Below are 13337 nucleotides of genomic sequence, written 5' to 3'. Positions count from 1 at the left end.
AACTAGTGTATTATCAACCCCAATAGTCAGAAATTCAGGTAAAAAACAAAACAGAACACACCAGGGGTTCACCATTCCATGCTGTTGTTAGGGCCCACTTGTAATAAATAAAAATTTCTGGGGAAAGTAAACACTCCTCCTAGCATATCTTTTAAACATAGCCTAAACCACGGTTGTCCAACCGGTTGATTGCGATCAACAGGTAGATCCCTGGATGATCACGGGCAATTGCAGTTGATCTTGTGACCCTTTCCGATCGCTTTAAAAAAGTGTAGAATGTCTGTCTCCAGCCCCCTCGCTCTGTGTCTCCTTTGTGTAAAATTGTATTCCGTTTTTGTCTGCTCCCAACGAACGTCAATACGGTAATAACAATAATAAACTTTTATTTGTATCCCGCCCTCCCCGGTTGAGACTGGGCTCAGGGTGGCTAACATCAAATATAAACATTGATATAAAATCAAACAATAATTAAGTTTGCTTGTTTGCCTCCCCCTGCCTAAAAAATGCTCAACAACTTTGGCCTCTGCCCCCCCCCCCAAGCTCATCAACTCCATGGGTAGATAATTGCCAGGTTTTTTAATACTGGGAGTACCGGTAGATCGCAGTCTCTTCGCAGTTTGACGTGCCTGGCCTAAAACAACCATCTCTATGGATTTGAAACTGAAATTGGTGGGACTTTAGGATTCTATGGCAGAAATGAGGAACACCAATAGAATCAAGATGAGTCAGAACAGTTTATTAAAAGAGAATGTATCCATGATAATAATAGTTTTTAAAAGGTTTAATCATAAACATACAAAGACCAAAAACGTCACATTCCATATTCCACTCTAATATTCATCAAATGTATAATTTATTTCTAAGTCATCAACCTTAAATGCATAACTTTAATGCAATGTGTTAAAATGTAAATATATCTTCTAATATATATATATTTAATATTGTTTCTGTACCATAAATTATTCATCATAATAGTAGTGAAAAGGTTTTTAATTATAGTAGTTGATGTTCTTGTTTCATATATTTAATAAAGGGAGATGATAAGGTTCTCAAATTGTTCATTGTTCATTGTTTACCTTTCCTTAAGTGTACCATTTCTGTTAATTTGCTCATTGTGGCGAGATATAAAACTGCATTAAACCATTCTTGTTGTATTGGAACTATTGGAACACTCCATTTAGATGCTCTGAAATCATTTTCAATTTTTTTGCTTTGCTTTTGGTAGCAGTTAATAGAACCCGAAATAAATTTTATTGTTCTGATGCCACATTTTTAAAAGGTATCCTTGAAGAATTTCATATGTATGTAGTATCAATGATCAGTTCTGAAAAATTCTAAAACTTCTCACAAGTACATCTAACGTCAGTTTTCCAATAAAACTGCACATTGTTCATTGTCTAATTTTAAATTGTATTATAAACTTGAGCAAACTGGACTTTCTGCTAGATTTAAGCCAATGTCCCTCTAATTGTTCAAAGCATCCAGTTGCCTCATGTCTGGTTTATGTTCTTTCTAAAGCACAGTTTGCACAAATAAAAGTAAGAAAGCTATACATTAGCATTTAAAAATCAGGTCTAAAATTATTAAACTATACAGAATTACTCTTGAGCAAAGAATTAACTGAAATCGTTTCCACTTCTTGTTTTGTTTTTAATCTTAAGTAATTCACCGGAGTATGCATGATATGATTAAACCTCACCTGGCAATCATAGGCATCCATTAATAGCTTTCCTTCATTGATTGAAACATATTAATTAAGAAAAGGCCCTAACCAGGAGCTCCTTCCCTGATCTATATGCACAGTTTAATAATAATCATACTGTGTGATTAGAATGATTATGGGGGACACTGTGAAAAATTCATTTGCCGCGAATAAGCCAACAACTTTGCATCTGTGTTGAGAAACAATTATAGACCTTAATTGGGAGCCCATGTAATGATGACAGCAGTTATTTCAGTGATTGATTCTGAAATTAAAGTGAGCTGGCAAATTAAACACCAGTACATCCAGAGCTAGAAAACTGAGAAGAAGTTTTGGGTCCAGGGCATGTAAATTGCACATATATTGAAATAAATGGGGAGAAGAGTAAAAATGATCAGCAACTGCAGCCAACTATTACAATACAGTGGTACCTCTGGTTAATGACTTAATTCATTCCGGAGGTCTGTTCTTAACCTGAAACTGCTCTTAACCTGAGGTACCACTTTAGCTAATGGGGCCTCCTGCTGCCGCCGCCACGCAATTTCTGTTCTCATCCTGGGGTAAAGTTCTTAACCTGAGGTACTACTTCTGGGTTAGCGGAGTCTGTAACCAGAAGTGTTTGTAACCCGGGGTGTTTGTAACCTGAAGTGTTTGTAACCCAAGGTACCACTGTACTGATGTGCTGTAGATACCTGATGACCGCTTGATGCTCCAACATTCATAAATCAGTAGGGCTTTCCAGTTTTACAGTAGATTAGAGAGTGGTGGATTTTATGAGGTCATATATCCCAGCAATTTTGTACTTGCTGTTGACCAGCTCAGACCATTTCCTTCATGAGTGATGTTTGTGGACAACAATGCATTCTAAGCTACAAAACTGGTGAGGAGCAAACATTTAATTCAGGTTTGTTTCTAGTGGAATAAATCCAGGAAAAACACAAGTGATGGTGGAACTAATACAGCCAGGCTACAGACATCCATTGACATTCCAAGGTTTCAGGAGGGGAATTTGGAAATACTTATTTAGTGTACCTCTCCTTGTCTCTCTCTCTCTCTCTCTCTCTCTCTCTCTCTCTCTCTCTCTCCACTGACAGAAAAGGAGAAACACCAATGAGCTTCCTGCTGTAGTGGGGGCCTCCCAGCAGGTGGCCAACCAGGCCCAATCCTAATGCCACTCCAACTTGCAACAAAGCAGGGTTCCAGTTACATGGAAGAGCTACGGGAGGGATCTGATCTCCCTTACATTTCGTGACATACCATTTCTAGAAGGCTACAGTTCTGTGTGCCTGTGAGAGTTGGTTGAGATGGGGAAGAATTTGTGTGGTTATCATTAACTATTTATAGAAGCTAGGGATGCGCCTATTCCTGGGCCCTTTTTAAATATGTGTTGCCCTAATCTGTCTTGTATAGTGGATGATGGTACTAGCAGGGAGGATAGGTAGCAAAGAGTTGTGAAGATGATGCCCCAGTTTCAGAGGTTGTAGGCAAAGAAAAGTATACTTGGAGTGGAGTGGTTGACCTCCATCTGGGGCAGAGGCCTGGATATTTGATCCCTATCCCCATTTCAGTCCTCCTGCTCTCCCAGATGTTTCTGGCATCTTACGTGTTGATCCCTTTGTTTTGGTGTTATTGAATGCCAGGTCAGTCCATAATGAGATCATTCTCATCCATGACTTGGTTGTGGATGGAGGGGTTGACCTGATGTGTATTACCAAGACTTGGGTTGGTAAACTGGGTGTCCATCAGCTGTACCCATCCAGGTATTCTGTGCAGCACCTGACTAGAACAGGGAGTCAAGTGGGGTGGCGTGTTGCTATTGTCCATAGAAGCACCATTTCCACTACCAGAAAAGCTTTTGATATTGGGCTGGGTTTGATGTTGGACCAGATTAAGGAAACAGTTGTTCTATCAACCACTCTGTGGCTCAGCAGAGCACTCTGTTGCTGACCGAGCTAGCTGAGGTGGTCTCTGGTATAGTGTTGGAAGACCCCAGGATGATCAGAAATAAAGTCAGGATGATCAGAAACCCAAGTCAGAAGCTACACTGGCCATGCATAGTTGTTCAGAGGATTGTGTCTGTGAATGTCAGTGGTGCCAGGAATGTGATTTTACATAAGTGATGAGAATTCTGTTTTGCTACAACAAATGGTTAATCCAAGGGACATTTTTGTTCTTGTGGAAAATATGATTATCTATGAAACACAATTTATTTTGGCATTTGTAAATAGCTGTGATATGTTGCAGACACGATTCATTTTCTCTCTAACGGGCTAACAGAGACAAATCATGTTTTAAAATAACAGTGTTATCATTATTACATTATCAATCTCAAACTAGTGGTATAAAAACATTCCTTTTCTGCTTTCTTCTTGCCCTTTGAAGTATAATTTGTTCTGATTTATATCTCTGAAATCATTGCTATAAGCAAATTTATTACATCACTGGCAAAGACTGTAAAATATTTCTAGGTACCTTTTATAGTAAGAAAAGGATGTAGTCGTGTCATCCTATTGCATTTGAATGTATAACTTGGTATGTATGAATAAGTTATAATTATTTTTGTAGACATTTGGATGCTTGCCTAGGATACACCATTAAATAGAGAGGATTTTTCAAATGGTAAAATTTACAGGGGAATTTACAAGATGGATATAAAAACCAGTCTGCTGTGAAATATGGTATGATATTCTAATATTTTAACCATGGTTTTATTGTTGCAGGTAAGCTACATCACACTATTTAAAAAGGAAACCTGAATAGCCTCCATAAATTATAAGTATAATTTGATTTTTCCCCCTCAAAGGTGGAAGCAAAATGGCACAGATATTGATCTCACCATGAGTTATCACTACAGGCTGCTTGGAGGCAGCTTGGCAATCAATAACCCACATAAGAAACAGGATATTGGAACATACCAGTGTTTGGTCACAAATTCGTTCGGAACAATTCTGAGCAGGAAAGCAAAACTCCAGTTTGCATGTAAGTTGCATGGATATTTTATTTCCTCGTCAATTTTATTTTTGCAAACAATGTATTAGGCAATTAAAACATCAATGAAATTTGCTATGAAATGATTGAACTTGCTCATCTTTCCCTTTTCATGCTGAATTCCAATATCATTCCCCAGTAAACAGCAATAATGAGACAGATATACTGGTCCTTGCAACACACAACAATTATCTACAATCGAGGAAAAGGTCAAGAAAGATGAACACAATTAGGTTTTGCTTAATAGAGCTGTTGCTATTCCTTCACCCCACCCCCACCCCCTGGGAGGCCTTTTTTCATGGTCAGATTGCTATTTGTAAGATACCTGCTCCTCACCCAGCTCTAGGTTGGAAAATGAAGTAATCACAAAAGTATAATGATGTCCAGCAGAGTCACAGAAATGTCACACATGGTAATTACCTTACTGACATTTAGTTGCATTAACAGGAATATACACCTCCGCACATTTGCTTTGTAATTGGCATGCCATTGTTGCTTGCGCCTAAAATATGTAGCTGTCCTTTAAGCACAGGTGTATGTGTGCCCACGCATAGTGAAAGCAATAATAAAATCCAATAGACACACGCACGCACGCACGCACGCACACAAACACACAGGGAGATTGAAAAGATAGAAGAAATTTATGCAGCCACATTCTTTCCTACACCAGAGAAGTATAAGCATATCTACACCTATGCAGCCAGGGAAGTCAAATAGTGCTACTGCAGACACTGGGTACTGAGTCTCCGTTCCATGAACAGAACAAGGCACTGTTGATGAAAGGAGAGCTTTGCTCATGGACGAACCTGTTCTACTTAGAGGACACACTCTTCCTTCAATAGAAGGCTATTGTGTTCGGGGGGGGGGACGTCCGATCTAAGCCACCAGCAGCAATCCAGCCAGACAGCCTCATCTATCAAATTGGGCACCCCCAACTGTGGGAGCTTGAGACTGCAATTCTAAACACATTCAGAAGGGTGAAAGCCCCACTGAACTCGGTTGCTTATGAGAAAACAACACCTCGGACCGATCCGTTAGGGTTCTCCACCGTGTACGGCTTTGCCTTTTTATTCTTGCATCTTTGACGGGTGGCGGGTGAGAGCAGCTCTTCTTCAAAAGCAGCTTGGAGAAAGTTGCACGTCCCCCACCCCCACCCTGCCATCCTCCTTTCGTCGTCCTCCATCTGGGCTGGCTGCCGCACTAAGAGAGCAATTGTTTTTAATGCTCATTAATAAAATATACTTCGAAAGGCAGCCTCATGGAGCTGTTTCTGACATCGGTGCTGGTATTAATTATTAATCCTTTTCTGTTCCTATTACAAATTGCCTGTCACAGAGGTCATAGAAAGGAGGCTGTAGAAATTGTGATGGTTCACAGACTTTTGCATGTGTGCAAAGGTGGTAATTCCTGTCTGTTTCTGCCATGGTCTTAGTCATTTTTCTTCTGACTGTTCAAAGGTAAAAGCAAACTGACTAATGGAAATAACTATCAAAGTAGGACTGTAACCATCAGGACATGAAGTGCTTGGCTAACATTCTGCTTTAATGCTCTCTGTGGAACCAGCACAGAATGAACTTCTCTACCCTCGACTCTGTGATATCCCTTGTAGGGAAGCGTACTGTCATAATTCACACTATGACACGTGCTGCTCAGCATTATGGCTTGTTTGTAGAAACCTGGTCACGGGATTGTCAATTCCTGTGGAGACTATAATGTGTAGCCCACTTCAAAGTAGTCAAGTGGTGATAAATTAGCATTCAGGAGCTTACTTGAGAGTGAGTGTATTTATATGTGGTTTGTGGTGGTGGTGGTTTCAGTCATCCTGAGTTAGGAAGCAGGCTTCTTTTTAAACATGCACCATGAGAAAAAGGAAAAATCTCAAGCTGGCAATAAGCTGAAAGGTTTCTTATTATGAAAGAGATTTATATGCATTTTATCGATGCATTTTGAGAAATCCTTGGCTTTGTTTTGAAATATGCAATACGAGACTGAATGACTTAGTCCAAATGGGAGTCCACAATGCATTGTATCAGGGGAAACTCGTGCAGAAATATGTACATGAGTCAAAACTGCATATAAAAATGTGTTTATTAGAAAAAAAATGCATGCTGATGAATTTTCATAAAGTTTAAAAAAAAAAAAAAAAAACCACCAGACAAACACGATTTTCTGCAAAATGTGAAGAATGGAATTTAAGATTGGAAAAATGAGAGACCTAGAGAACCAAAATTTACAGATCTTCCCATCCCTTCTTCTAGACAGAGGGCCTTTTCTGTAGCAGTGCCCAGTTGTGGATCTGTGGATCTTGGAGACATTTAGCTGGCATATTTATTACTTTTAAAAATTATTATTATTATTAAACTTATACCCTGCCCATACTACTGGATTGCCCCAGCCACGTTTTGCAGCTTTCTAAAATCTTTTAAAAGTAATCAATATTGCTCCATCATAAAACTTAAACCCAAACCAAAACCTGGTACTTCTGTTGCTGTTTACCTGCACTGGTTTGCTTTCAGTTCATTTATTTGTAATTATTTATTTTACTTAATTAATACATTTATATCCTGCCTTTCTCCCAAGTCAGGATTCAAGGCAACTTCCAACATTTAAAAGCACCAATTATAGAATACAGAAGAATAAAAATAAACCAGTTATAAGCAATAATTAAAACAACAACATCACAACATAGTTGAAACCAGCAATTAAAATACAATTTATCCCGACAGCAGCCTGACAACATCATCTCTCTGTACAGGAAGCTCTTGGCCTGCTTTCGGAAAGATAACAAAGAGGGAGCCATTTTAACCACTCTGCTCATTCATTGGTGATAGGGGTATATACTCTGAATATGGCTTACTTGGTTATAACCCATACATTCCATGAGGAAAAGGCTTATCCACTTTTGTGGATCCAGGTTCCATCTTGAGCTAGTATGTTGGAGGAGAGAAGTGGCACATAAATAGAGAGGATCAATTATAAGCAAAGAAAAAACAAAAATTTATGCAGCTCTGTCTGTCTGTCTCTGATGAGGAAAGAAGCTTTGGACTGATTGTGAAAATTTACTGTTCATTCCAGACAACATTCAATTATCTGCAGTTTGGTCCCCTCGGTTAGGGAAATCCAAGGCGATCATCCATGAATCCCTCATGTACTGTAGGCTTTAAGCCAATGGACTAGAAAGAACTGATATTAGTTTAGATAAAAGGCACATAAGGAAGGACTTACTAATATCTTTTGAATCAGAAGAAGCCTGGTAAAAGTATAGCTTGGAGCTAATTTCAAGTACTAGTTCCTAAACTGTTGGTTAACAGAAGCCAGGATCACAGTAACTGTCCCCTGCAGTGCAATAATGTTCAAATGCCATATAAATATATGGGCACATTGATCCCTTGTGCTGGATTAAATGATATCATCTGTGGCAGAGTCTAAGTTTCCTTAATAATCTTTATGGCCACAAGATCAAGAGAATTTATAGATGACAACTGTAGACATTCTGCAACTAGATGTAAACTTCACCATTCAGAGCAAAATCTTCAGGTCTGCATGTCTAAGAAGCTTGAGTTTTTGAAGACAGAACAACATTTCTGATGTCACATTTCCGAACTGTGTCTTTTAGTAGTGTAATTAAAAATTGTTATGTCTGCCTGAACTTTAACTTGTACATTCATCATCATGTTTGAGGGATTTGTTATTTAATATTAATTTTAATTTTTTTCTGTACTGTAGTCATAAAATAGAACCACCAGAGAGCTATTTTAAAATGATATTTTAAAATACTTAAATAATTATAATGACAGTAGTAATAATAATATTAGCATATAAGGTAAAGGTAAAGAATCCCTGGATGGTTAAATCCAGTCAAAGGCGACTACGGGGTGCGGTGCTCATCTTGCTTTTCAGGCCAAGGGAGCCACAGGCAGTTTTCCAAGTCATGTGGCCAGCATGACTAAACCACTTCTGGCACAATGGAACACCGTGACAGAAACCAGAGCACACGGAAATGTAATTTACCATATACCTTGGTACTCAAATGGCTTGGCTCCTGAACAAATCGGCTTCGGAACACCGCAAACCCGGAAGTGAGTGTTGCTGTTTGTGAACATTTTTTGGAAGCCGAACGTCCAATGCGGCTTCTGATTGAGTGCAGAAAGCTCCTGCAGCCAATCGGAAGGCGCGTCTTGGTTTTCAAATGGTTTCGGGAGTCAAACGTACTCCTGGAACAGATTAAGTTTGACAGCCAAGGTACCACTGTACTATATTACCGGTATATTTAGCATATACTATATTAACAGTCTAATAGGAGTTCAGCGTTATCATCAGCCTGACGTTAACCAACATTTTGGGTCAGAACATCGCCCACACTCCACATATTAGCAATGGTCATAACATGCTTGAGGTGGTAGACGTTTTGTTGGCCTGGATTCCACCATAACCAGCAATCTTTCCATTGCTGCTGAACTTGACAAGCATATTGCCAAGGCAGATAAGGCAATGGCTCGTCTCTCCAAAATGGTATGGGAGAATGTGATGCTAACATTCAATACCAAGATGAAGGTCTACCAGGATTGTTTGTTGAGCACGCTGCTTTATGGAAGTGAGTTATGTGCAACTTACAACCTGCAGGAGCGATGCCTCAACACCATCTACATGTGCTGCATCAGGAAGATTTTGGGTATCACATGGCAGGACAGAATCTCAAACAAAGGTGTGCTCTCCCAAGCCCACATTCCCAGTATGTTCACACTCCTGCCTCAGCATTCCCAAGGACATGCTCTATGGGAGCAGACTTCAGGCACCAGCCCCATTGGCAGACCAGCTTCAGATCCTTTCCCAGTCCTTTAGAAGTCGTGTTATGTGGGAAGCTGCCTTATGCTGAATCAGACAACTCATCCATGTATATCAGTATTGATTACAATGACTTGGAGTGTTTAGGATCTTTCAGTCAGGGGGACATTTTCAACCCTACCTGGAGATGCCAGGGACTGAGCCTCAGACCTTCTGCATTCAATGCAGATGCCCTACCACTAAAGCAGATGCTATGCCACTATGTGGTATTGGCAGTATGCCTCCTTCAGTGAAAGCTGCTGTGTTCGAATATCACTTCAAGCTTCTGAACACTCTTCAAGAATAGCTCTGTGTAAAGCTTACTTGTTACACAGTAAGCAAGTTTGAGATTGCAGAAATAAACGTGCAATATGATGACAGCGCAGCAGAGCATATGGCAAGCTTTTCTAAACTTTGCAGTGTTATCCCAGTAGTGCATAAGACCTCCATTTCTGGTTTCAGCTAAATTCAGTCATAAGCAGTGCTATTTTTCTAGAAAAAGAGATGCCGGAACTCACCATGAATGCCTCCCTTGTTCTTTTATCATGGTAATGGAGAGGTGCCGGAACTGAGTTCCGGTGAGTTCTGGCTGAAAAAAGCCTGGGTCGTAAGCCTTTTAATTGAGTTTGTTTTCAAATGTTGTATTTTGGAAATGCTGTGACACATACACACACACTAAAATGGATGAAATAGATAAGGGAATGTAGACTGCATAGTGTAAGAGCTTGAAAATACTGTTATAGGCCACCCAAATCCTTACCCAGGACCTGTGTTTTCTTTGGGAATGAGGCACAGCCGAAACTGTGGTGTCTTTATGATATATGGTTTATTTTCACATATATACAACCTGAGCCTGCAGTGGAGGGGTTTGGCATTAACATCCCAAAAGAGTCTTGTTTCTCCCATAGCCGCAGCCTTGGTTTCAAACAGAAATCAACCACTGCTATTTCTCTCTGGCTTTCCAGCTTGCTTCTTTGCTTCTCAGTCACACCACGGCAAAACTCAACTCTAAACTTGTGCTTTGTCCTTCTAACCATCTCTGAGTTGTGGGAGGGGCCTCACCCATTTGCTGTCTTGCACAGAGCCCACTTTCCTTGCTGTCTTAATGGCCCATCACCCAAGCGATCACCTCAACACAAGAACCTTTGTTGTTGTTCAGTCGTTCAGTCGTGTCCAACTCTTCGTGACTCCATGGACCAGAGCACGCCAGGCACACAAGAACCTAGCCTGGCTTATATTTTAACACATTCTGGATCCAGGGGTTAGAGGGTGGGCAGAAGTATACAGCCTACCCCACCAAACTCATAACAACACAATTAGAATACATAAGATACGCAAGAAGAAAAATGTCCACATATACTAGCAGGGTGTCTTACTGTCAGCTGGCTAGCAGAGTTATATTGTCATCAAGAACTCTTCACACAAGATGGTTTCTTACATGGACATCACTTTGATACAGCAAAACTGTTCTGTGTGAAATGGCCTTTATTGCTGAAACATCTAGAAACCAAGCTTCAGGTCAGCTGCAATCTGGATTAAAATAAACTAAGATTCTTGCACAGAAAACAGACGACCTGAAGAATCAGCACTAAAACAAAGACGCCTCCAGTGACCTCTTTGGAACATGGAAACAAGAGCAAAGGAAGCTGCCCTACACTTTGACCACTGATCTCTCAGGCAGTATTGTCTACTGTGGTAGCTCAGTTGGTAGAACCTCAGACTCTTAATTTCAGGGTCATGGGTTTGAACCCCACCTTGGGCAAAAGAATCCTGCTGTGAAAGGGAGTCAGACTAGATGACCCTCATGGTCCCTTCCAACTTTACAATTCTATGATTGGCAGCAGCTCTCCTAAATGTCTCACATTTAGCATTAGATATGTTGGCATTGACATTGACCAAGGCAGAACGTATCAGGACTTCCATCATGCAATCTGAAGGAGAAGGAGAAAAAGGGGGTTCTAATGAAGACAGAGGCACTAATTTGGTACAGTTGTAGATTAAAGTATATGGATACATAGGTACAAAGTTGTGTGAGTAATCCAAAACTCATATTAATGTGTAGAGTATTGAATTGCTATGAATACCTAAAGCACAATAACTATTTTTTATAGCAAAGGTGTTAGATAAAGCAATGTTGCAGGTTTTACTCACAGGCGTTTCTTTTTTCTTTTTTGTTAGCTTCTTTCCCTTAATATGACAGTGGCATTGTCCACAGGCACATTGTATCTAGGGGCCTGCTGTTTTCAGTATTACCTCCATGGTAATATAGGAAAGTGGTATTAAAAATAAATGTCACAGAGGAAATAAAAAGGCACCATTTAGATTTTGTATTCAAACTGCCAAAAAATAGTAGCCATGCATTCTTGGCGTCAACAATGCCAAGAAAATAGAAAGGGTCTGGGAATATTTGAACTCTAAAGTAGATCCCCCCCCCCTTAGTCTGAAATGCAGTTGAGAGGCACAATCTTCATGCATATTAATTTGTTGTGCATAATGTAGGCCTATTATTATGAATGAAGCTTACATAACTCAAATTTAAATGGTGTTTTTAAATGCTCAAAAATTCATTAGAATGCTAGGGAATGTTTTCATTATTGCACCACTTTTATGTAAAAGTAAATCAATGTAAATAAATAGGTTTAAGGGAAATATCCTCATCAAGCTGAATATTAACACAACTTCTTTTTCCACTGTCCTAAATAGCCAGGCTATATATAATTACACTGTTGTGGTTGTTGCCAATTAAAGATAGCTCAAGATTACAAAGGTTGCGAGCCTTCAAGCTAAATACAGGCCGCCAGCCATTTATAGTTGCCCACTTCAGCCTGGGGTGACAAAACCAGGAAGATTGCTAAGTACTGGCAGACCAGAATGGTGGGTCACAAGTTGTGTTCATTTTCGGCACCTTTTCATAAGCTTGCCTCCTGGGATGAGCACTGCATCTCATGATCACTTGCTTGTGGTAACGGTCTTTCACAACCGTGCAGTGACTTGATAGCTGAAGTTAATGTACAGTAAACATGCTTCTCCATACAGAGCCAAATTTGCACTTTGATGGGTACATAATGTTCATAAATGGGTCAGTTGTCCATTTATTTTAATGTCAAGAGTATATTGTACATTCAAATTTCCTCCTTCATGCATATCAAAGAACAGAAGGGCATCAGAGGCTCTGATAATACAATACAGTGGTGCCCCGCTAGACGAATGCCTCGCTAGACGAAAAACTCGCTAGACGAATGGCATTCGCTAGCGGAAGGCTGCCCCGCAAGACGGGAAAAAAAAATTTCTGGCCGGCGCGAAAACCTCCACGCTGCATTGCCGCTTCGCTAGACGAAAAATTCGCTCTACGAAGACACTCGTAGAACGAATTATTTTCGTCTAGCGGGGCACCACTGTACAATACAATACAATACAATACAATACAATACAATACAATACAAGATATTTGTATACTGGGTTGGTGGTGGAACCCTTCCCAATTAAGTTTTTTCCTTCCTTCCATTTATATTTTCTGCTGGCTCTGTTGTTCAGCTCTCTCTTTTTATATTGGGATATTTATTTGGGGGGTTGTGACCAATACTAGCCCTACTCAGAGCAGACCCATTGAAATGAATGACTCAAAGCCAATCATGTTCATCAATTTTAATGGATGTACTCCTGTTCATATTTTACTGCTTAAATGACTGCAAGACTCCATATAGACTGCAAGACTCCATATAGGCTGATCTGGATGAAAGGCAGGGTAAAGGTTTGTGGGCTTCAATTCTGTACTAACTTACTCTAGAGTAAGTTCAATTGAAACCAGTGGGACTTACTTTTA

The 13337-nt window shown here is 39.9% G+C and overlaps 1 protein-coding gene across 3 annotated transcripts in view; it reads left to right on the top strand.

The window, feature by feature from the left end:
- The window catches only part of CNTN6 (contactin 6), a 158180-nt gene that overhangs the window by 46797 nt on the left and 98046 nt on the right, over positions 1 to 13337 (top strand). For 2 of the 3 annotated variants that reach the window (XM_033141196.1, XM_033141197.1), the window contains exon 3: positions 4506 to 4681. The exons of the other annotated variant lie outside the window; for it this stretch is intronic. In XM_033141196.1, the coding sequence (XP_032997087.1) occupies positions 4506 to 4681 (176 nt within the window). The remainder of the gene's footprint in view (positions 1 to 4505; positions 4682 to 13337) is intronic. 3 annotated transcript variants of the gene reach the window in all.

The sequence above is a fragment of the Lacerta agilis genome, chromosome 2 (assembly GCF_009819535.1).
Source record: "Lacerta agilis isolate rLacAgi1 chromosome 2, rLacAgi1.pri, whole genome shotgun sequence".
In the NCBI taxonomy this organism is placed as follows: domain Eukaryota; kingdom Metazoa; phylum Chordata; class Lepidosauria; order Squamata; family Lacertidae; genus Lacerta; species Lacerta agilis.
The sequence above is the reverse complement of the archived record's forward strand: the minus strand, read 5'-3'. Positions and strand labels throughout refer to the sequence as shown.